The 26,221-nt window shown below is 36.4% G+C and overlaps 1 protein-coding gene across 4 annotated transcripts in view; it reads left to right on the top strand.

The window, feature by feature from the left end:
- Positions 1–26,221, top strand: part of dapk2b (death-associated protein kinase 2b) — a 33,674-nt gene extending 7,453 nt beyond the window's left edge. For 3 of the 4 annotated variants that reach the window (XM_007907820.2, XM_007907813.2, XM_007907829.2), the window contains exons 2-11: positions 202–247; positions 701–847; positions 8,535–8,756; positions 13,590–13,728; positions 14,623–14,749; positions 15,104–15,152; positions 15,595–15,621; positions 15,723–15,875; positions 16,146–16,191; positions 17,448–19,058. In XM_007907820.2, the coding sequence (XP_007906011.1) occupies positions 771–847; positions 8,535–8,756; positions 13,590–13,728; positions 14,623–14,749; positions 15,104–15,152; positions 15,595–15,621; positions 15,723–15,875; positions 16,146–16,191; positions 17,448–18,095 (1,488 nt within the window). In that variant the 5' untranslated portion in view covers positions 202–247; positions 701–770 and the 3' untranslated portion in view covers positions 18,096–19,058. Of the gene's footprint in view, positions 1–201; positions 248–700; positions 848–8,534; positions 8,757–13,589; positions 13,729–14,622; positions 14,750–15,103; positions 15,153–15,594; positions 15,622–15,722; positions 15,876–16,145; positions 16,192–17,447; positions 19,059–21,739; positions 21,830–21,937; positions 22,022–23,018 lie in introns of those variants that run through there. The other variant, XM_007907839.2, reaches the window with a different exon arrangement.

Here is a 26,221-nt window from a genome sequence, read left to right as displayed (position 1 = left end):
TTTGTGAGACAACCTCCTTGAAACCCAACACCAAATTTTCAGCTAATGCTCGGTTGGGATGTATTTGTACTGTACTGCGCAACAATACTTGCTTTTGAAACTGCTTGATAGTTAGATGTCATACAGGTTAAACGACTTATCCATGTGTAACTGTTCAAAATATTTATGCATTTCATTATCAGTTTCTATTTTGTTCCATAGTTTCCAGCTAGTAAAGCAGCTCGAGGAGCTAGCAAAGATACGTTAGGTAAGTACAGGAGAATCTGTATAAATCGTATATTCGCTTAAATTATAAATAAGATCAAATACCGTTCAAGAGTTAATTTCTATGCTGTTTAACTTTGCATAAATCATATTAAATGTATGGTCCCAACTGATATGACTTATGTGAGGTTTTTCTGTAGATTGTTGCACTACGAAAGTGAAGACCAGATTAAGAATGTTGCCTCTCTTCAGCTTCAGTTTTTGTTGAGTTATGAAATTCTACTGTTTTTCAAAGGTTATTGCTACGATACTTACTAAAGTTGTCCAGTGATGATGTGTGACTTAACTTTAAAAGAACAAGTATTAATTTAGTAGAAAGTAGAGATTTGAACTGTATACAATACCAAATGTAGTTTAATTTAGCATTTGTTTTTACATTTTTCTTTTAATTGTTCAGCGATATTGGCTTTATTTATATATTAAACATGTTACACAGGCGCCTGTTGCAGTACACTGGAAATGGATTTTGAAAGTTTTCCCTTGAACATTTTCGTTTGATGATCTGAATGAGGATCTCTGGCATGGCTACCTTTAAGCAACAGAAAGTGGAGGATTTTTATGAAATTGGAGAAGAACTGGGAAGGTGAGAGCTTCTGACAGGAATGTTATACATTGACACTGCGAGTGCATTTGTACCAAATGTATCCTGGCAGCTGCATGTTCATGCTTGCTGTTTGGAAATTCCTTGAAAACCAATTATGAAAGGAAGATGTCTGTTCAGTCCTCAATTTCCAAATAACACTCTGTGTAAACCACCATTAAATAAACAGGAAGGTCGTATTGTAATTGTTTCCCATCCCCTCTCCTGGTCTCCCTCTATACTTCTTGAGTGAGGTGGCAGGCAGGCCACCACCTGCATACTCCATGGTTTTAATTGTATGTAATGCAGACTTGTAACCGATCACTGAATGGTGTTTAGGGAGAGCGCATCTCGCAACAATCGATTAAACCACAATAGGTTAAAAAGGAGTGCACTGTGTCCTCCAGGATATGCTTTCCTTATTGGTCAATACAGGAGACTAGCCCAGGTCTTATAAAACTAATCGATTTGGAAGTGGAGTGGCAAGTGGGGGAATAATGCCAATAGAATGAACATTTCTGCTGGTATTTTCTCTCCCTATTCCAAAATGAGTTTTTTCAAAGAATAAATTAGTACCAGTATCTCAGATTTGCTGGAAGCTGACAGTTCAGTTGATTTAAAGTGCTATATCGATGCGAGTTTTGTTGTTGTTAGACTCTTGCAATAACTTAAGGAGTTTCCATTGGTTAAGTAATGCAAGTTTCAGAATGGTTGATTTAGATCGACTTTGGAGCTGTTGGTTGGTCTTGTGAGGAACATGCTTGTTTACTCATACAACTCCATGTCTAACCTAGATGGTTGCTTTTTGAGGAGTAAAAGGATTCTGAACTATTTTCCTGTTAAGCTCAAACATGCTTTGATCTAAGGAGCCTCAGAACCTCCTCTTTTTAAAATGGGTTTCAGATGCCCAGTAAGAAATTTGATTAGATTTAAAATGACGATAAAATGAAAGAAAAAAATCTTTCCTGTGGATACCAAAATGAGTTTATCAGAAGTTCATTAAAATACAACGTTTGACTATAATTTATAACAGATGTGGGTTGGCTGTCAAGCTTTGACTTGGGATTCATAAAGAGCTATGTTTTGCCCACCCATTGTTAATTTAAAATCTGACACCAGACCTTTTTGATCAGTATAAAACCAATTCCCCCTCTCTGTGGCTTTAACTATTGATTGTCTGGAGAAATTCTGACCTTATAATTTTTAAAAGCATTCAAAGTCAGTATAACGTTATATGGAAGTATTTGAAAAATGAACATAAGTCTCCCCGTTCGTGATATTACGCATAACTGGGCTGCAACTGATTATTCATTCCATATTCCTCTGCAGTCCTGATGCTTATATAACTTAATTGTTAAGAAAATGTTTCATGGTTTAAAAACTGTTGATTTAAAAAGTCATGTTTATTTTAGACAAATAAATATCTAGTGTTATTTTGCACAGCCATTTCCACTTGAGGCACAGAGTAAAAGGTACAAGGAAGGGTTCCAGTATATTGTTTTCAGTAGTGACTGTCATGAACAGTGTTGAAAGTATGCAGTAGTAAGTTGTAAAATGTTTAGGACTTCGATGTTGTACAATGGAATTTTCCTGCAGTAATGCCTCATTGAGAACATGCAAATATGGTATTTACCATCATTGCCGGATGTCTGTTAATCTCAAATCATTTGTGACTTTAAATTTGTTCTTTTGTGTCTTAAGGATGATCGGTCCACTACAATTTCTGTCTCTACGCTTTCTCTGATAGATCCATGCATTTTTCTCCATTCCTACAGAGTTGCTTTGACTGCACTTCTCCTGATTTACGTTTTGTCTATCTGCTTTGAGCGGTATCACTGGAACCCCTTGGAAGATGCTCAAAACTCTGCTGTATGCACAAGGAGCTTGATGTTGCCAAAGCCTTTTTTTAACTCATCTGATTGCCTGCAGAGTTTTTTCCTTCTTGCTTCTCTCCTGAAAGTTGTAATATAGGAGAGAAGAAAATTGTGTGTGTTGGGGTGGGCGAGGGGGTACGGGGGTGGAGAAGAGATAAATGACCCAAATGTACCAATGGTTGACAATTACTTTATTTGCTTCTCTTTAATACCCTCACAGAAGTCCATTCCAATCTATCTGAAGCTATGGAAACACCCTGGTGTCAGATTCGTTGACATATGCCCAAAAAAGGCACTAAAAGTGAACAATAATGACCTTAGTACTGTCGCAATACGTGAATGCTGGTTGGAAAGAGGCTACCACAAAGTGGTGGTTTTGTTGCATTCATGGATTTCATCAGTGTAAGAAACCTCTTTCTGTTTAAAGTACAAAATGCTTTGAAATTGGTTGCTTAAAATTTCAATAGCAAACTGTAGTCCTAATTATTCAAACATTTATGTAGTAAGAATGTGTCCCAACTGTCTGTGGTGTTTAGTTGTCTGAAAAACAATATGCTGAATGCAAAGCAGTCTCTTTAGAGGAAGCAACTGAGTCTTAAAGGCCTTGTTTGGTTTCCTTTTTGTTTAGTGTGGTTGACACATGACCATTTTAAGACAATATGCTTTTTATTGATCTATATGGAATCTGGTGAATAAAGATCTTTGTGACAGTTGCGCTCATCGATGAGACATGGAACTATTATGTTGGTTAAAGATATGCATCTAACTGGGAATGCTTTAGTACGTGTGATTATTTTGAGGTAATATTGAAGGAATGCTACATTTGCCTGTGCTTGGAAGGGAAGGAACTTATGAATACTACTTAATGTTCACTATGGTGGGGATTTGTGCACTCAAAGTGAGAGTAGGATCAAGTTAGGTTTGTTTTGTTATTCTATTATTGGTCTTTATGGAGATAAACCCAAGAGAAAATCATGATTTTCAAATAATAGTAAAGATTATACATGGTGGCACATGACTTGTTATATATTTCATATTTCTATGTGATTTGTGGGAAATCCTAATAGTTTAATATTGGCAATTTTAAAGTTTACCTTTGAGTTATCTCTTCTCAGAAAAAAAGAACTTTCATTTAATAGTGTCTTATTAATGTCAGTATCTCAGAACTCTGTGGAGTCTTGTAGCATATTGGTTAGAGCGTTCCCCTCGCAAGCGAGAGGATAACAAACAAGAATTTTAAGACTCACTTGTTTCCTCTGAAGAGGACAGGACAGGGTGAAACCTTAGGCAAGTTTCCTTACTCCACACACCTCAGTTTACCTTGCAATAAGTAAGAACACGGTTTTTTTAGTCGATATTTTACTAAAATATGAATGGAGGAGATCATTGTTCTGGAAAAGGAACAAAGTTGAGAAAAAATTGAGCTCTGAGGAAGGCCTAAATTAATTAGGGTGGGGGGAAATCTGAACATTAACTAACTGCATGGGGTGATTTCAGAGAAAACTAGATGGGGATGAACATAAGTTTAGTGCAGGATCATTCTGCCTTGTCGATCTTTTATTTGATACTGCACAATATTTGGACTGAAGCCTGATTGTGTGGAATATTGTTTACAGTTCCAGGACACTCAGGTGCTGTATTAGAAAGCGTGCTGTAATGGCTGTACAAAGTGTGCGGAATTTGATATTACACTAATCCAAATGGTGACCTACAGGTATGAACCTTCAGTTCAATATTCTAGGATGTGTTGGATTAAGAGCATTGTTGCCACTGAAAAGTTGCAGGATGTTTTTTTGCGCTGGCTGAAACAAAAAACCAAAACCAAAAAACAAAAAATCATCTTTGAGTCTGTGATTTTACTGCTGGATTTTTAAATTAAAATTAAGACGGCTTTTCAAGATCTCAGTTTTTCAAATGCGTGTACTGCAGTAGTGGGTTGCATTGTGTTTTTAATATAAGGAACCCGTTTTGAAGCTGTGGTTTCACTGGATACTGACACTATTTTAACAAATAAACCATGTGCCAAGAGGTCTGATTGTTGCTAATACTTTGAAGATATCGAAAGCATGAAAGAGCCAGCTTCTTTCTTACATTATATACACTGTATCTAAATCTACACATGAGGGAAAGGGAATAGAGCGGTTTGAGAGGGAGTAAGGAAACGGTGAGACTCGTGGGGTATAAATAAACAGGGTGGGCTGAATGCCCTGTTTCCGAGCTCTAAATTCCATGTAAACCAGAACCTTAAAAGGTTTAGCATTTAATTTATATGTTGTTTTGGTGCAGTCTATAAATAATGCCACATCAATGGTATATGTAGGGAAGCTACTTCACCCAACCTTGATAGAAGCTCTTTTAATGATGGAACAGGAACTTGAAGTTCATTAAGATAACCTCCTTTAATAAATGTAGTCCCCTGGGAGGTTTAGATTGAACAGTATATGGAAACCTCTGAGCTAGTTAGCTGTATGTGCAAAGATAACTGTCAATTTACTGACTGAACTGGAAGCATCACCATTAACGAGAAAGTTAAATATAGAACATGCTCTGGTGTTTTCAGTTTGCAGCTGTTCATAAGCTAAGCACACGAGAGAGAAGTGTAGATATCCCAGGACAACTGACATATCTTTGCAGACAGGAATGTTTCTCTGTTCCAAACAATCTGTTTTATCATACTGTTGAGAGCAGGTGTTTGAAAGCCAAGTTTAAGTTTACTGATCAGCGGACGATATTGAAAGCCTATCAGAATACAAAACTGCCATGTTCAACATAGTTTGCATTCAAGGAGAATCTTGTTTTCAGTCTCTGAAGTAAGGGTCTTAACTTTTTTTATTTTTAGAAACCCTTTCATGTGGAATTGAATGGATTTGCTATCATTAAAGCAGGAGATGACCATGTAGGGAATTAATGCCAATTGACACAATTAAATAATAATAATAATAATAATCCTTGCATTTGATATAGCGCTTTTCACGTCTTCTAGACATCCCAAAGCGCTTCACAGAATATACTGTAAAGTGAATTGACTGTACATTTGTGGGCGAACACGGCAGCCAATTGCGCACAGCAATGTCCCACAAACAGTCGTGGATTGAAAATGACCAATTTTTATTATTGTTTTGTTTTTTTGGAGGGATTATTATTAGGCTCTGTGTGGAGTAAGGAAACTCGCCCAAGGTTTTGCCCTCTGCCTGGATTGAACTCAGGTCTCTCACTTGCAGAACGAGTTCTGCATTACTTCTTCCTGCATTACTTCTTCCTTCCCCCTCTCGTATTACTAAGGATAGCAGTAACAAAGGATATAATGAGATTCAATACTGGATAGTGAACATTTCTCAATTAGAAAAAAAAGCAGATATGTGGTCATTGGCCGTTACAGATGGGGGTGGGTGGGGGGATTATACATGACGTGCATCAATAGTACTAGCATTTCGAATCGATGTACTTACAAGATAGCAAAGCAAACAGATTAGAATTTACTCCAAGATAGTGGTTAACCTCTGTTCTTGTGACGTGTTGTTGACCTACATCTAAAATTGTTGGGTATAAATGTTGCCTTCTCACAATATTGTTAATGTTTTCCAATCTAAACTATGGGCCTTATCTTGAGATCACTGAAACTGGATAAATGGGAAAGGGGAGGGAGCTGTGTGTGCATTAATCTGTGTTCGGTGTGAACAGTATTAGCATTTGTCTTAAGCAACTTACGTAAATGCACTATATCAATGTATTTGTTTAATTCATGTTCCTGTCAAATCTGTCACTGCAATTTACAGTGAAATCTTGTGAAGTGCTTTAAGACATCTTACCAATGTAAAAGGTGCTATATCAAATACAGGGATTATTATGAATGCAGCTAATTGCTGCAGTTATTCTTTGAGAATACTAAATTTGTAGAAATGTTTTAATCTTGAAAACACAATTGGTCCTTTTTATGGTGGTTTGTGTTGGATTATTTGAATGTAGAGAATCAATTTCGCAAAGAAATGGCATTGGATGCACACCTGGCAGCCGAATAATGAAACACTTTGTGTGGTATTTGATTGTAAAAAAAAATGTCAGTGGCCTTTTTACTTTTAAAAGAAACACAAGTGTGGGGTTGCCACGCCTCAGCCAGCAGCGTACCATAATTTTCTTGTAAAAATGTCAGAATATCTCCTGTGTGAAGAGTTTAAAGATATTGTGTTGTGCTGTCAAATACTGGGAATGGCTCTAGGGGTGGGGAAGGTTGGTAGAAGTCAGTAAGGGATGTTCATGAGTGCTTTCTATTTGTGTGACATTACTATGCACTATGTATTACTTTTTAGTTATAGTCTCAATGTTACACAATGTGAATTATGCAACACTGAAGCTAACCATAGCCTCAGACGGATGCTAGCAGAGAATACAACATGTAAGGATGAATGGATAGGAAACTGAACTAGGAACCTGAAGAGAAATGAGAATTTAGGTAAGGTTGTGGTTAACTATTTGCTCTTGTGCCACGGAGTCACTGCCTTTATCAAAAGCTGTGAAAAGAGAGAATTTGCCTGCTTGCTGCAGATATCTAGAGAGTTTGAACTAATGGGTATATTCCAGACCACAGTGTTCAATGTACCTCAAACAGGGCACAAGCAATAAGATACCGGAATAATTTGGGCAATAGTTTGTATCCTGACAAAATTGTTTTGAACGTTGAGTGACATCAGGAACTTGCTGGGAGGACGTATGGAGCCTAACAACAATGTGGGAACAGAATCATGTGCGCAGTTGAAATGATGGATCTCTGTAACATCCCAGGTTAATTATTATTTCGCTTGAAATGTTAATTGGCTTCCCTCCCACTCTCAGGCTCCTCCCAACCAGCGTCCTGAGTTGATGATTACATATTAACCGATGACAACTTGACTTCCTCACACACTCGAGTTCATAACTCCTCTTGAGTTGGTGATGATTTGAGCTTTCATTGTTCGAATAAAAATGTTCAAGAACAACCCAAGAAGACCGAAAAAGGGAACTTTAACCCTTAGACAAATTCTGTTGGTTCTGCATGTTTTCAACTCCCACACTGTGATATGGGATATTGAGAGAAAGAGTATGAATATTACAGCAGTAGAAATACACACTTTCAATAAATGTATTAGTGTAAATAACTAAAATGCACAGTTTTAAATGAAGAGATATTTTAAGAAAATATTCTTGTTCGGTATTTCTTTCATTCTGTTTGTGCTTTTTGTTATTCCCTACCTCAATTTTGCCCTTTAGCTGATTTATTTTTCTATCTGTCATTTACCTTATGCATTTCAGTGCCTGCTGTCGTTAGAAAGGTGGGAATGCTTGTTTTTTCAAAACTCTTCTTAGTTTTCAATAGCTGGGATTTTAAGGATAACTGAGGTTTCTGCATGTATCAGATTCAAAGTCACAAAAATAATGTTTTCTAAAGGCAGTTCCGATGATGAGATTCCCCATTTTGTGTTTCTTAGATGCTTTCCAGCGGTAATAATCTCTCCAAATAAAACAAAATTTGGTCAATCAATCCACGGCTGTTTGTGGGACACTGCTGTGTGCAATTGTCGGCCACATTTCACCCACAAAATACACAGTCATTTTACTTTATAAATGGTCTATGAAGCGCTTTGAGACGTCACAACGATGTGATGAGGTGCTAGATCAAATGCAAGGATTATTATGATGTAAAAAATTGTCTGACTGAAATGTATTGTATTTATTTAAAAAAACAATATCTCTAATTCTGAAAAAACTAAAGAAAAAACTGAACTGTATTTTTCTCATATTGGGATCAGTTTTCCACGAGTGTTTCTCTCTATTTAATATAGTGGCCAGTTTGCTATCGTGAAGAAATGTTGTGAGAAAAGCTCTGTGACCGAGTATGCAGGAAAGTTTATTAAGAAAAGACAACTTCGTGCCAGTCGAAGGGGAGTGAGACGAGAGGAAATTGAACGGGAGGTGAATATCCTACAGCAGATCCAACACCCGAATATTATCACCTTACATGATGTCTATGAAAACAGAACAGATGTTGTACTCATTCTAGAACTGTAAGTAAGAGGATTTCCTTTTGCTATCTATCTGTGGGATAAAAAGTTACAAGAACAGGAAGGGTAGTACTTAATTAAGATGAAAATGAGTTGCTAAAATGGAGGTCGCTAATCAACAAGAATTTTTGAATCATTCCTCAAGGCTAAAGAACTAGGCCTTAAATGTTACTCAGAATTATAGTTGAAATATATAAATGTTCATTCAAACTTCAAATACAAATGAGCACCTCTAACGTTTAGTATCGGATAAATTGCCTGAGGACATTGTCCCTTTTTCATAAAAGAGTTTCACTTCAAGAAAGCATAAAATAAGAAAATGCTACTTGAATGCCTCTTCCTTCCATTCACAGATTATTTACCATTGAATCCTCTCACTGTTTACCAAGGGTTTAAATCTCCTGAACAAAAAATTGTATTACAATTTCCCAGAAAATAAACAAAGCTGTATTCCAGATGTTTATCACAACCTGCATTTATATCCGGATCATTGAAGAATCTTGATCTCCCCTATTCCATTGTGCATCACATTTTTGTTTTGCAATTTACACTTTATTTCCTTGTTATTGCAGTAATCCAAGCACTAGTCTCTCTTCTACATCCAATCACCGTTTTACGCTTTAAAATAATTACGATGGCCTTTTTCTTTTTTCAGACTTTGTTAACTTTTTGTCTGCAAGTATTATTGCTGTTTCAGTAGTATTTTTTGCATTTTCTGATTCTGAGCTAGGAAGCATCTAATTTGTACTATATTTCTAGCCATAGATGGCTATTTTCCAATCTTTAAACTTCAATTGATGCTGGCAGAATCTGCAATGAATGTCAGGATTATTTTTCCACTGCATATTGGATTTGCGTGGTTTCCAGAAGCTGGGCACTTAATCTAGACACAAATATATTCATTCACTCCAGACAGTACATGCTAATGTACTTGAAAGGAAGTAGAAAAATAGGAAGTTAAGTGGTTAATTTTGACCAAAAGGAAAGGGTTACAGAGAGAAAAGGAAGTGAAATAAAGAGAATTCAAAAGAGTACAAACAGTGGACTTTTTTTTAAAAGTACCCAAGAGTCTAGACAGAGCAGCTTGCAATGACCTTTCTCGATGTGTTTTTACGTTATTAAAAAAACAGATTCGATAATAGCTTTCAAAGGGCAATTGGATATGTACTTGACAAGGAAAAATTTGCAGGGCTATGGGATAAGAGCGGTGGAGAGGGACTTGTTGGATATCCCTTTCAAAGAGCTGACACAGGCACAATGGGTCGAATAGCCTCCTTGTTTGCTGTAAGATTATTTGATTATATTACATTTAAATGGGTGCAAAAAGGTTCTTTTCCCAACTCCTATATTGATCGGATAGAGTACAAATCACAATTCGTGCACATTTGGTGGATTTAAGTTCTAAGCTCCAGTTATCTTCATATTAATACTTATAATCTATACTAAATGCACAATTTATAATTGACTCTTTTGTGGTAGTATTGATGGTTGAATATCTCAAGGATTTGAATCACTTTTAAGCCCCAGCTACCAAAGTATTCTTGTATTTTGATTAATGTTCCAACAAATCGCGCATTCAGGCAGGAATATCAGCAAATGTGAATGTTTTTCTGCTTGGATGAAATTTAGTGTTCTGTAATGTATCTAAGCCCAGATAAAATCAGCAACTTTGTGTTGGTGGCAGGTATCTTAACCAGTAATAGCTTCCTTAATAGTTTTTCTGTACCTAGAGAAAACAATGAATGGAATGTTATTATCTATTTCTCTTGAACCAAAATAAGCGACATTCCAGTAGCTTTCTGTCATTTGTTCAATTTAACACATCTTTATATATGTGCTGAAACGTCAGGGATGCTTAGCAGGAAGAGCTGTGATATTGTAGTCTGTTACTACACTATATATAGCAGTGTTTTGAGACTGAGAATACACTGTGGGATTTGGAATGAGAACAATGAGAACTTTTCATAGATTGTCCAACATCTTCAACTGAACAACAGTGAAATCATATTTTATTTATCTTTTATGCGGAGACTAAAGATTTAGGATTTTTTTTGACAAGAAGCAACACAATGGGGTGATTCTTCCCACACAGTAAACGTGCCAGCCTTGGGAGGGATGAGTGTACCTAATGCAGTTGATGGCTGTTCAATTCACGAAACATAGTATTGGGAGCTTTTAATGGAATTTTTCAGAATTAATTCACACCCCTGCAACTGCTAAAATTTATCAACAATAAGGAGAATTGCACCTGTGTATCAAAGAGCAAATGGTTTACACACCAATGCTGCCATTTCTGATTAGAAATGATAGGAACATGCATGAATCGTTCTGTCCTGACCAATAAATATTTTTCCTGCCCTCTTTTGCTCCCATTGTTCCAGATGAGAATTCATGTAGTCGATTTCCATCTGGGACTCCATTCAGCAAACAACAGCTGAAAGGTTCTGACATTGCTGCCAGAAGGGAGAAGCTTGTGTACTTTCTAATGTTATAACAAAACTCAGATTAAGCTACACCAGAAAACTGTTAAACTAATTTTTCGAGTTGTCGACCTTCATTCTCTGTGCAAATTTTTTTTTTACAAAAGGAACAATCGTCTCGTACACTGCTTTTTAAATCAAATGATTCTGCTTCTGTCTGTGAGTCCTGATTAATCTCTCTAATCGTGCCAAGTATTTTTTGTGTGACTTGGACAACAGAACATGTTTTAGAAAGTATTTTCTGTTTCTAGACGTGATGTGGCATGTATTGGGTGTTTTAGCTTTTTTTTAAGTTTAACTTAAGTGATGCAAAGCTGTGAAGACAGTTAAGGATTTATTTTTTATACTCTTGTCTATTTAAGTTATTAGCTTGTAAATTGACGAAGAGTGAAGAGTTTTTTATTTACATGTTAGTACCGTGGTTGTAGCTTTCAGTTGATGTCTTTTTTTTTAACAGATTTCAGTAAAGCCTTTATTATTTTTGTGGTTTTACTGTATTGCCACCGACTGTGAATAGAGTACTTCTAAATCCCTTCCGAGTTCAATATGTTGTTGGAATATATCATTAAGCAATAAGGGTTGGTCCAGGTGTACCATAAGGGAAAAAATCAGATTGGCCACCTACCTCCTACCCTCCCTGCCCTCCACCTTCTCTAATCCCAACCCCCAGCTCGGGTCCAAATCCTTGGGATGTCCTCCTGATGTGCAAGGGCCTATACAAACATATATTTTGTATTGTATCACTTACTCATCCAAAATGGAAGGAAGTTTTTCACAGTATCCGAGCCAACAACAACAACAACAAGATTCCATTTATAGAGCACCTTTCACGTCGGGAGGACACATTGAAAGAATTAAAATTACATATTTATTATACATCAGCCATTGAAATCTGACTTCCCCCTCCTTTTTTCCAAATTGAAAGGTACGAGCTGCACATTAACCTTGTAATTGTAAAAAGCAGAGATTGTGTAGGTCTGTCAAGGTTCAACTGGGTAAACACAAGTCACTGGTAAGTTATGTGACATTAAATTCAGCTGTCAATGGATCTGAGCAAGCTCAGTCACTGGGGAAAGTGACTACACAATAAAGCACTGTTGTTTGAAAAGCAACCCATGTAAATTATTGCTGAGAGAGATATCTGTCCAAACACTAATTTTATGCCAAATAACCAGTTAGGCTAAATCCTCTTGCAATAATTACCAATTGAAAGCCGCTGCAGTAATCCCAATTGAAGGAAGAGGAAGTATTCTTGTAAAGTTAAATGAAGAAATGCCACTGCAGTTTTTGTTGATCTAGTGTTTCTTGTTCTTTGGTTAAAAACGTTCTGATAATTTGTTTCAATATGATACGCTTTTATTGATCCATTATTTCCTTTTATACATTTAAACTCAGTGAAATTTCCTACTGTTCAACCTTGTTTTCCGCCCCAGAAACTCCCCAAAGTCCTGACCGCCACCCCAGTAAAATGGCCCAGGACTTGAACCTAATGCCATCTACATCAGGAATTGTCTACTGCAGTATATTCAGAAGATGTTCTTACCCAAGTCATTGATCTTATCCAAGTTACAGATGGGATTCCACTGGTATCTGGAATGTGTGCAGCCCGGACAGTACTTATTTAGCCTCCATACATCATGATTTGGGAATCCTTGATGTACTAGCCAGTAGTGTGGATTATTAGTTGGGGACATTAAAATGGCTGTGCCTGATTTTTCTGTCCGTTTTTTAAAGCACACTTTTGTACACATGGCTGAGCAAATGTCAGCATTTTCAGAAGTAACTAAAGTATTGGATTGATTGCTCGATTTATTGTTTTGAATGTTGTTTAAGAAACCGGAAAGGGGAGAATGTAAGGGGAAAAGTTCAGGATGTCAGAGGCTACAGATCACAATGTACGTTTCTCTGCTTATTTTCAAAGGAAAACAGACGTTTAATCGTAATCTACGTTGTTGAACGATTACTGAATCTTTAGTTCCCACATTTGCACACTTAAATGTAACCTAAACTATAAGTTAAAATTTGTTTTGACTTTTAATCAGATGGATTGCTATTTAAGAGGTCTTTCAGAACATCCTCCTATGAAATATGTACTAAATTGTGCTTTTTCGGTGAGGCAATTTTTGAAAAGGCTGTCTGGTTTGTGGGAAGTGGGAAAATACTTGATTCTGGTGTGTGAACATTAAACATTCTCGATGTTTTGTACTGAACATGTGAAATGTACTATACTACGGTACTACTGAGACTTTGCACTCAGTGGAATCACCCAAATGAATCCCTAATTGTATCTCCCAGAACAATCATCATCAGTCCACTATTGTTTGTGTTTATAGGGCTGTGTTTTTTTTTCTTGCAGTGTGACCGGAGGAGAACTCTTTGACTTTCTGGCACAGAAAGAATCTTTGAGTGAGGAAGAGGCAACGGCATTTATTAAGCAAATCCTAGATGGTGTGAACTACCTCCATTCGAAGAACATTGCACATTTTGATCTCAAGGTAGAATCTTCTTTTGTCTTACATTTCCTAGGTAAGGTCTGTGAATAGCATGTGTCCTCAAAATCTTTTATCAAATTGCCCGAATGTTTGTGTGCTATATGAAAAATCGGCCTATTCTATCTGTATAGGTAACCATGGGAAGAGAATTAAACATCAGTGTCTAAAGGAATTTGCATTCTATTCCAACTTATGGAAATAACTTATTGTGAACTGCATAACATTTTGATTAAATGTTGCTAGTCTCCAATGGTCATCGCCTATGTGGTTGGATAAGCAAAAAACAGCCAAATAAATACAAACAATAGTAGGCCGGTGGTCATTATTCTCTAATCTAACCACTAATATGTGATTATTAGTGAAAGCAATGGCACATTTTGTGTTGTCAATTTAGGGTATGTAGCATGGAACAGATGTGATCCAGCTCTTAGTACAGTTTTCAAAGTACATATGTGGGTTGAATTACAATCAGATGTTATTTACTGAGTATTGCATTGAGCTTTTTCTGGGGTTCGGGGTGTTTACCAAGTGAACTGATCATCAAAATTGGTAATGTTGTCTATTTTTTTAACGACAATAATATAATTTCATTTTTTAAAGAAAAAAACTATAGAACTTGTATTCTATTGAGAGGGAACTTTTAATTGAAATAATTAGGTTCAGATGATTCTAGAAAAGCTACTATATCAAGTTAAAATTAATCTTTCTTAAAAAAAATCTAGGAATCAATAAATTCAGACATACAACACAATCCATTCATCATCTGCAAATTGCACCTTTTTAACCCTTCGCATGTCAGTCTAATAAAACAAATGTATGTGTGCATCCACCCAAATTATTTTTTNCCCTGGTCTGACATTTTCTTTTAATCAATCTTTATGTATTATGTATTTTTAGCCAGAAAACATTATGCTTCTAGACAAGGTACCTGTGCCACACATCAAGCTGATCGACTTTGGTCTCGCTCACAGAATTGAAGATGGAGTAGAATTTAAAAATATATTTGGAACACCTGAATTTGTTGGTGGGTATTTAAAATGCTGTTACTGCATTTCATTACTTCACTTCTAGATTGAGTGGATCACAAATCAAACTTGTTTCATACGGAAATGGTTAAATATTTAGTTAAGTACTGACAAAATTAGTTTTCACCTGCCTTTTTATGTTAAGCTCACACGCAGGTAATTTTGGGTTGTATTTGTCTTGTGCTTATGATACTCCAGTGAATTAAAGAAGATAATGTATTTTAAATGATCAATATTTAAATTGTTAAATTTCACCGACAAATATTCAGCCAATTCAATGTACAGTATATGCTGTGAGGCATTTTGAGATGTGAAAAGCTCTATATCAAATGCAAGAATTATTAATATTTCAGCTCCAGAAATCGTGAATTATGAACCTCTTGGTCTACCAGCAGATATGTGGTAAGCATACACAAAACACTTCAACAAATCTTTCGAGGCAAAAGTAGGAAGATTCATTAGATTTTACAACTAGTTTTGTCAGATCAATGTTAATAGGTAATCTTTACTCATCTGAAAGAAAGCTAAAGCTCTTGAAATCCATACTTTTTTTGAAATCCAAGTAATAAAATTAACTTATTTTTGTTAATTTTTTTGTATTTAAACACTTTAAGAAGTGATATCTGTTTCTACCAAACGCCTTCCTGAGTAATGCAGAAAAATGAAACGATCCAAAGTTTAGAATTAAACAATTTAATTTTGCCTATGATCTATGATAGTTAGTTAATTGTCTCGTTAAACTAAAGCACTATTGGAAAATAAGATTCAACATTTGATGAAACAGTAACAGTAAATATAGTTACAAATGTAAATCATGCATTAACTTTAATACTTTATTTTGCAGGAGCATAGGTGTTATTACCTACATATTGTAAGTATGTACAAAAGATAGTGTAAATCTAGCAACATTTAAAAACAATCTTCAATGAATTATTAGAGCTCTGATTTCATAACCTTTTAATGTATTAATAGGTTAAGTGGGGCTTCCCCTTTCCTGGGAGAATCCAAACAGGAAACCCTCACAAACATCACTGCAATGAATTATGACCTTGATGAAGAATTCTTCAGCCACACCAGTGAACTGGCAAAGGACTTCATTAAAAAATTGTTGGTGAAAGATACTAGGTGAGAATTATACTTAGAAACCTTTAAGTATTGATACTCCTTTGTTACTTTCAAGAAAGGTTTATTTTTGGTTAGCATGTTTGATGTATGTGAAAACCCATCACCATGCTTAATATTGTATGTCTGGGAAAACCATCCTACAGTAAGCGAGACAAAGTTTCTCTATGGTGATAAAACAATGTTTTACTTCATTGCATTCATTATTGACTTATTTAATGAATGAGATTTTAAGATGGTCTGTTTGTAAACCTGTTTTGTTTATTATTTTAGGAAAAGATTAAACATTAAACAAGCTCTTTCCCACCCATGGATAACGGTAAGTTATAACCTTTGCCTACAAATGAATTACATTTGTTTTTGTGAAGCATGTGACAATTGTTGTTTGAGATTGCATGCATATTGACAAGCAATTGCAATGATCTTTTATTTGAAGACTTAACATTGTGCCACCTGAAAAGATAGTTTGTTGCCTTTTAAGTATTCCCTGCCTTTTTATGAGGAAAATAAGTACTTTTATTGTCAATATGCTTTGGTGTTCCTTTAACTGAGTTTGAAATATAATTATAGCATTTCAGATGGGGAGAAACAAAGTGCTACATTGTGAGCCGGAGCATGGCTTCACAATGATTGTATCATATGTATGTAGCTTGAACTAAGGCCAAAGCTACACTGGAGCCTGGTATAGTTTTGTTTTTAAAAGAAATGGAAGTGAAAGTTGCAACATAGCTGTATTTGCTTTTGTCACGGAGTCCTGTAGCTCAGTGGTTAGAGCACTCGCCCCGCAAGCGAGAGATCTGGGTTTGATTCCTGGCAGGGCGAAATCTTGGGCAAGTTTCCTTACTCTACCCACCTGATAGTAATCCCTCAAGAAAAAAAAACTAATAAATTGGTCACTTCAATCCACAACTGTTTGTGGGCCACTGCTGTGAGCAATTAGCTGCCTCATTTCACCCATAAATATACAGTCAATTCACTTTGCAGTCTATTCTGTGAAGCGCCTTGAGACGTCTAGAAGACATGAAAAGCGCTATATCAAATGCAAGGATTATTGTTATTTATTATTATAACTGTTTGTTCTGTCGGGGTTACATTTAGTTTGTTACCTGTCTTAAATGATTTGTATATTTCCATTTTAAAATTCAACTTGAAACAAATATGCTCTAACGTTATCAGATTAAAACTCAGCACTTTATTGCTTCAGTGCTAATGTGAATGCTGTGCAATCTTGGTGTATCTATTTTTATGTGAAGTGCACAACATGCTAGAAGATTATCAATGCCATTTCCTTTCTGCTGAAGGGACTGAGTAAACAATCTAACGGCACTGTTTTGCATGTCCATAGCAAATGTTTGCAATATTGTTTCATGTGCATCCCATTCCACAGCTCTTAGATGAAAGACTTACATGGAGTACACCTAACCGTGCAACTAACTATGCAATGGTTGTGAAACACTGGAATGCTAAATTTCGTGTCTGTTGCTGTGGTGTGGATTTGTGCCACCTTGTGTGCAGCCTAGCCATTTGCAGTTTTAATGTCAATAATGTCGAACTCTTCTGTCTCGTTCACTGAAGTCTCATGAAAAGGAGGAACAGGAAACCTCAGAAAGCAAGAAACAGGAACGCAGGAGGCTGAAAACCAAGCGATTGAAAGAATACACCATTAAGTCTCACTCCAGCATGCCGCCAAATAACACCTACGTTAATTTTGAAAGATTTGCCAAGGTGGTGGAGGACCTCTCTGTGATGGAGACCACTTTCAGCGGATTGGCTTCAGCCCATGATTCTCTTCAAGAAGACATTGACGCACTGATCTCTATTTATAACGAAAAGGAATCCTGGTACAAGGAAGAGAATGAAAGTGTGAGGCATGATCTGTCACAGATCAGATATGAATACCGTAAAGCTGAGTCTAGGAAGAAGCAGCTTCAAGATGAAATTAAGAGCGTCAACAGTACCCTGAACGCAGTCAGTGGAAAGTACGATGAGCTAAAATCCCATTTTGAGAGTCTGAATCAAGAGATTTCAGATGAACTTAAATGGGTCCAGGATGTAATCCAGTCATTTCAAACTGAGGACACAAGTGAAGGCTATATCAACGAGGACTTTACATCTGTGTTCAATAAAGATCTGAATGAAACTTTGAAGGATTTGTTAAATAGCACATGTAACGGCGAACTTATCGCAAGCATGAAATTAGATATTTCAGAGTCTGGTCGCTAAATTATTTTTTTGGGGGTTGGGGAGGCGGAGTGAGGAGTGGAGACCTTGCCCCTATAAGATTATTTTCATGCATGGTATTGGATTTATTGTTCAACTGAAATAGTATACTATTTACTCTTGCACTTCAAGAAAATGTTTTTGCGTTTTACAACATCTTTTTTATTTTTAAATTAGTAAATTGATATCTGACAGCATGTAGGGGTCTCAATGACTCAGGAATCAGTTATATTAATTTGACTAAAATTAGGTTTACAGAATACAAACCAAATGAGAATACATCCATATTTTGTAGCAGATTGAACGTAAATAGTTGGTGTGTTTTGGGAACTTCAAATAATAACTTCAAAGAATCCTGCTTCTGCAACAATCAAAACTGAAAAGGTTTTATGCTTACAGTAAACTCCTGATAACTCAACCCTGGATTAACTTGTTATGACTACTTCAGTCATCATGCTGTCAATATCCCGACCGCATTTGTTTATGCATTTATACATATATGCCTAACTCTCCACTTCGGGTAACTCGTCACTGAGCCCTTTTCCCTTGGAGTGATGAGTTATCAGGAGTTTACTGTATATTCAGTACATGCAGTAATTGAGAAATGTTCAGAATTGTATTAGTATCAGAAATTGATTCTCTAATTTGTTGCTGTGTTCAACTCTGTGCAATGTTGATTTGTGCTTTGTAAATTAAATGGCATAAGGTATTTATTGGGAGCACCTTAAACGCTACTCTCCTATCCCATTGTTTGAACTCTATTTCTGTGGAGTCTGCTATGGAAGAGAATAAGGCTGTGGCTTTGTCTATGAACCTTGTATATCTTTCCAGGATGTGTTCTATTGATTTATTATAGTTTTGATGAACAGTGTCAAATCCTTTTTGTTTTATTGTATTATCTTCATGTAATTTCCGGTCTATGAGAAGTACTTCAATATTTAAATACAGACAGTAGGTTCATCACCAGCACTCCTATTAAGTTTGGTAAATTTTCAAGTTTCAATCCCTCCAAGAGAGGTGAGGTTGTAACACTCATCCTTAAAAATGTAGAGCCTTGAATGCCAACATTGACACGCAAAATATGGGGAATAGAGTTTAGTATGCTTGAAAAATTCTACAGCTCATTGTTCCACAACTTCTGAATTACCTTCATCAAAAGGTTAACGTTATGCACTTGTTTGTACACCAGGTATCATATGAATGCCAAATAATTTTAACAGTAAATCTGCAATTTGAGTTCGGTCATAACCCACAAAGTAACAAGAGTAACAGTCTGACCTGGTCTGTTTGCTTTCTGTTTGAAATCTTTATGTGAACAGCTCGGAGAATATCCTCCTGATCCGAAAGGAGCTATATAAATGCAAATTGTTGTTGCTTGTTGTTTATACAGTGAATGTCTAAACTAAAATAAATGGAAAAAAGTATCAGCATCACAAAAAATGATTATTCCATGCACACTTCTGCAGTAATGTAATCTGGTATTGCTTAGTCTTACCTCTTGCTTTTTGTGCAGTCAATGATTCTGCATTATGTAGTTGTAAAAATGCAGCACATCAATCAATGGTGATGAATACTCTGTCACTGGAAGACTAGTTAATAGTTTCAACAATGAATAATGTAAGATATTGACTGCATATCAAACAAAGATGCATGTGACAAGAAACTATTCAGTCTCAAGTCTAAATTTAACATTTGTATATTTATTATACGTTTACAACCACATTGCAGTTGATTATTTGCATTTATAGAGCACTTGTAGGGTAATTTTCTATGATTTCAAACATCAAAGTTTGAAACTCAAGGCTGATCTCTGAATGGTTTGGGAAGGCAAAGCATGGAATTCATATGAGACGAATGTAACTCACTGACTGATCAGTCTCCTGCTAGCAATCCATCTCATCACGTGCCTCAGGCAGGTAATTTGATGACTTTTATGCATGAACTAGCTGATTATAAACCTGGAAGCAGCGAGAGGAACACCATTCAGTCGAGGTCAAGATGACCCTTCCCCCATAGTGATTACAATCTCTATATACCTCAAATATAAATGTAGTTTGTGGTTTGTGGAAATGTAGTTTGTGGTGCCTGATAATGTTTAGCATTGTTTGGACATGAAAATTTAGGCGGTTCCAAGACAGTATTGTTGTAAAATGAGTAAATCACTGATTGCATTATTCTTGATACTCTCTTCGGAAAAGTTTACCATTTTGTAATCTTTTGCTCATAGAAACCATTCAAATCAAGTGACACTGAATGCATGCAAGATTAACTTTTTTTACATGACCAATTTCTGCAAACTATACAGCACGGAAAGAGGCCATTCGGCCCCATTAGTCTGTGTTGGTAGTTTAACAGAAGCTGTTTTAGATGACCTTCATTAGTTTTGATACTGTTTCATCTTTGCTGTAGCTAGAGTAACTGGAGCCAGAACAAAATGTTTAACTTACATTTTAACTTTAATGTTAGCAAAGAGGAATGGAGCAATTTTCTTTAATATGTGAAACATCTCACTAGCATTGTCACCAGTATATACAATATATAGTTTGGGACACGACATGTCAAGTGACTGGCAAGATGTTATTCTGTTCTTAGTGAGCAGAGTGCGTATCTATAGAGCAGGTCAGGCAGCATCCATGGAGAGAGAAAAATGCGTTAACCTTTCAGGTCTATGACCTTTCGTCAGAAATGTATGACGGAAGGTCATTGACCTGAATTGTTAACTCATTTTCCTGTCTCCATGGATGCTGCCTGACCTGCTGCATCTTCCCAACGACTTCTGTGTTTAACCAGATTTCCAGCATCTGCAGTACTTTGCCTTTCGTGTATGTATAGCATTGTGTATTCCCTATGTACAGACCAGTGCAAAGCATCCAGCGTAACTTTGTGTTGCTTGCTCCATTGCTCGACTGACTACCCTAAGGCATTTATTGCCAACAATGCAATTGAGATGTAAAGTGAACATGGAAAGCATGCATTATTTAATTAGCCAAAGTGGTTTAGGTGAGCACGTAAGCCAAAACTGGAGAACATTTTCAGCATTTAGTACAGTACAAGGCCGTCATCAGCAAGTTGACATTAAAGATGTTCTTTGGTAATAAATTTGTAATAGTAACTTCATGTTTAGTTAGTTTGTGCCAAAAAGGTGGTTAAAATCATTTCCTTTGAGGAACAGGTTTCAGAGGGCCATTGATGCACTGCCAAAGGGCTCTGACCCTCCAGCACAATTCCATCCTTGTACAGCGTCATAAACAAACTATAAATGGTGGGGCTTTGGGATCAGAACTCTATGATTCTATAGCGGGGGAGTGGGATTGATTTGGATAGCTCGTTTCAAAGAATTGGCGCAGACATGATGGCCCGAATGGCCTCCTTGCATGCTGTATGATTCTATGATTCTATGAGAACTCCGAGCCCCAGCTTTTCAAACTGAATTGCCATAATAATTGAGGGGAATCAAACTCAAGTTAGCTGCTGGCACCAAGCTTAAGATGGGAGATGTCAATTATGAAGAAACCTTTCCAAAGTTTCATATGATATTGAATTTTTCTTAATTTTAAAAAAAGTGTATTTTTTAGGCAGCTTTTTTACTAATGAAATGAATAGCCAAATGTAATGAATGTAAGTGACCCATGACTGTTTTCTTCCAGCCATTTAACAAATGCCAGGCCCTTGTCAGAAGAGAATCTGTTGTGAATTTGGAAAATTTCAGAAAGCTGTATGCACGAAGGAGATGGAGAGTAGGTGAAATTTGATCTTTATTTACTGACAAAGTAGAATTTTTCTTAAATTGTTTTCCTCGACATTTTTGTAGAAGTTTTCTTTGAGACTGATGTAATTTCTTTCAGCTAACGTATCGGATTGTGTCACTGTGCAATCATTTGACTCGTTCGTTCCTCAAGAAAGATTGTCTGAAGAAAGAAGATGCTTCAGTAAGTATCGCATTGGTTCTCAGACCTTTAACATTTGCTGAAAAGACTGGGGGGAAGAGGAGAGAAGAGAGACAGTGAGACTGGATAGTGGTGAACATGAGGGTGAGAGAGGGAGAAGAGAAGAGAGACGAGCCTGAGAGGCAGAAGTGGGAAGAGTGGCAGAGGGGGCGGGGGAGAGGATAAATTAACAAAAAAAACTGAGACTGACAGAGAAAAAATGAGAGACTAAGAGACTGACAGAAAAAAGAGCTGTCACAGTACAGTACCATAATGATAATATTTTCTTGATTGAATGGAAAAATGTTTTGATTAACATTGTATTTTGTATTTTGGTAATAACTTTTTTTTGTTTTGTATTGCCTATTCGCAACAGAGTCAGCCCCAAAGAATAGTCTAGAAATACATGAACTGTGTATTTTTTTCTGCCTCTACCAGTGTTTTCTCACTACCTTTGGTCACGTCACATTAAATAGCTCAGCATTTTCCTGTTATAGAGTGAATACTGATCAGTTATTCATGGGTGCTTTGTGGGACATTGTCGTACACAAATTGGCTGCCGTGTTCGCTCACAAGAATATACACAGTAACTACCATTTTACAGTATATCCTGTGAAGCGTTTTTAGACATCTGACTGACTTAAGGTACTTTATCAACTGCATGTATTATTATTATTTATTATAGATTTTTTTGTAGGAGTTTCATTTAATATATTAGGGGAGAATTCCGCGCTATTCAAAGTAGTATCTGGATCCCTTCATGGCTTTTTGGACATCAGAATGGGCAGATAAGACCCCTTTTTGAGTTTATCATCTGAAGGATGGCACAGCATTTTAAACCGTGCAACACTTTGTCTGTGTGTTGCTCGACAGCTAGTTTAGGAATGTCAGCTGGTGAGGGACTTGAGTCCAAATCATTCTGACCGACGTTTGAGAAATATATATTTCTAATATTGAATCACGCAAGACAAAAGTAACTTTTTTTCTCTTGATGCTTTAGAGAGCGTATGGAAGTGATAACGAAGAAGAGAGCGTTGGAAGGAGAGTGCTAAGACCCAGGAGACGGAGTAGCACATCATAAGGAAACATTGTGACTGTTGCACTGAACTAAGGCAAATGTTTTATGTCTCTTAGAATCAGCAAAAGTCATAATAACAGCAGAAGTGTTTTCCAATGTGTGTGTGTGTATATATGGCCTATCACACAAATTGAGTGTTATTGTTAAAATATGTAGGTATTTAAGATCAATTCTCAATTCTGTTGGCCGATTGTCAACAAGAGTCACTTTTTCCACTGATATCATTCCTGAAGAAAAAGTGTGCAATATGTTTTTAGGAACTATGTATATTCTAGCAGTGTTACTCACTGCCTTTTGTCAGGTCACATGAAATATTCAATCTCAAGGATTATTCTCATGACAACTCCCAACAATGCATCACTAAGTGTTGGAACATTGTTCTGTTTCCGCTTCAGATATAATGTGTTGATATCAGTTGACCTGAGCCAGTTTTGACTAATGACTGGATTTTGCATCCCTGAATTAGTGAGCCAAGGTGCCTATGGCTATCCAGTGACCCTTGCAACATGTTTGTGTGGCCATCAATGAAGGCAGGATAGAGATCTGCTGTGAAGCCCTCACAGACACTCACTGCCTAGACTCGCAGCTGGAAAATGACCATTTGGGTAAGGGATGTTTCCAAGACAAATCTGTGCCTTGTAAAGGGGTAAAACTAAGTTTAATAGCCTTAATGAAGCCATTTTGCTTCTCAGTGATTGCTGCAATAGCCCTGCCTTGTGGAATTCCTTGGCTGAGGAACAATAGATACACAAAGAAGTCACCAATGAACCTTGGCTGTGTCAACATTTCACAGCTGGGCAAGCTGCGAATGGAGGCCAGAGACATAGAGCAGAAATATGCGAAGGTGCAGCAGATGACATCCCACGTTAGATGATCATTCTCTGAGGCCCCCCACCCACCTCTCCACCACCACCTACATTTAATTTGCTCAGGTTCTTAGCAGCCTCCAGGAGTTGACCATAACAATGCAAGTTGTACTAAGCATTGAGTGTGTAGGCGTTAATGAATGGGAAACAGTTACTTGTACTGTAAGTGTTTTTTATAATGAGTGCCAAGCTAAGATGGTAAAGTGCAGGTTATAAACTCAAGCATGTATGTAAATTGTTGTAAATCAATGACATCATTTCATTTTTAAAGAAAAAAAATCTTTCAAATGCTAAAGAACATTTGAAAGATTAACTTTTAATGATGAAGATGCATTAATAAGCATCCTTTAGTAAGCATAGTCTGATTTACAGTCACTGGAGTGTCATTAAAATATTTTAATGCCTGGAGAAATAGTTTTACATGGTTGGAACTGTTAATTATTTGGGAGTTTTCTTCACTAGATGTAAAAGAAACCCTTCTGTTGCCACACACAGATTTTCTGGTGACTTACTTTTGGAAAATGTGGAAAATATTAACTTTAGACAGACCAGGCAGTGTTTTATTATAGAGAGTTGGTATGATCTAAATTTAATGTTCAGCACAGATTTGGAATATATAAACCCAGTATGCAAGTACATGTATTTTGTTCTTCGGGATTATTTAGGACTTGTACTGCCGAAAACAAATGCAGAAAATCTTTAAGATTTTTTAAATCAAAGTGATTAGAATCTTGACTCTATAATTTTTTGTTACTTTGTACTGTATATTAAAGTATTACATTTGTGTTTTTATACATTCCAAAACCTGAGTTGGTGGGGTTCATTATCTGAGTTGTGTAAGTCGTGTGTATAACCAATTTAATATGTGAGTTGTGCAAGCCACATGTAATAATAATAATAACATGTATACAGGACAACTTACAAACAGTTGCTGCATATTATAGAAAATCTTGTGAAGCGCTTTGACATATTCTTCCAACACTATATCAAATGTAGGGAATATTATTTATTATTATTTAACCTTATTATAACATGATTGTGTGGGTCCAATCTCTCTGAAGCCTAGTCAAGCAATGCATGAAACATTGGCTGACTTCCAGATCTTCAAGTCGCCTCTAACGTCACTTCTAACCCCAAAGTTGTGTCACTGGCACTTGTCAACAATATTTGGCAGCTGCTTTCAAAATGACAACATTCGTTGAAATAAATTGGTGGTAGACAAAAAAAAAGAATCCTACTGTTTGATTAGAGAATTTAAATATTGCAATCTCAATCTTTATATTTTATATACTAGATAATTATTTGGGGAGTAAAAGTTTGCAGGGCTATAGGAAGAGAGCGGGGGAGTGGGATTCAATTGGATAGCTCTTTTTAAAGAAGCAGCGCAGATACGATGGGCAGAATGGCCTCCTTCTGCGCTATATAATTCTATGATTCTATGATGATACAGCGCCTTTCACGTCGGGAGGACGTCTCTTAAGAGCTTCACAAGATATACTGTAAAGTGACTCTATTCTTTGGGGGCGAATCTGCAGTGATAATAACAGACACTCAATGTGATGCAATATATTGGAGCACCAATGAATTGTGCCCACTCACAAGAAAAGTCATTTTCCGAAATCAATAGAAAAACAACCCGACTGTAACATTTTTTGTCAGTATAAGTCTCAAAATATGGGAACACCATACAACATAGTCAGCTGTAAGGTTGAATGGTTATTTACTTCATTGAAGGTTTATCTTGAACATATAACCTTTTATTATATTTATATAAGCCCTGGTCAGCTGCAACTGGCAAATAATTTTGCTACTGCCTAATGTTAACATATGTAGAATTGTTGTACAGCCTCAATTAATTGAACGTGTATTTTTTAAAAACTGTTGGTAATTCAGGGCAAAGCTGTTCATTCTAAAAATATTTTAACTGATTTCTGTTGTTAACTGATGTATACTTGTAACAGTATTTGCTTCCAGATTCAAAAACCATAAGCAAAGCGAATTTTAGAAACAGAAATGTATCTTTTTAGACCAGCTGTGCATGTATAGGGATTTGCCAATAGAAAAGTTGGGCCAATGTTTTGCCAATACCTCAGGGACCCAACTAATAAATGCCATGGGTTTCTTCTTTGCTACGTATTCCATTTTGTTTTGGTATTCATTAAAATTGTATTTTATCAATGTACTAAACTGTACACATCTGAACACTGTGACTATAATTTGTAGAGTATTTTTCTGTAAATAAAAAGATTAATGAAGTTA

This window comes from Callorhinchus milii, unplaced genomic scaffold (genome assembly GCF_018977255.1).
Source record: "Callorhinchus milii isolate IMCB2004 unplaced genomic scaffold, IMCB_Cmil_1.0 Scaffold26, whole genome shotgun sequence".
Classification (NCBI taxonomy): domain Eukaryota; kingdom Metazoa; phylum Chordata; class Chondrichthyes; order Chimaeriformes; family Callorhinchidae; genus Callorhinchus; species Callorhinchus milii.
This window is presented reverse-complemented; position numbering and strand designations above follow the sequence as displayed.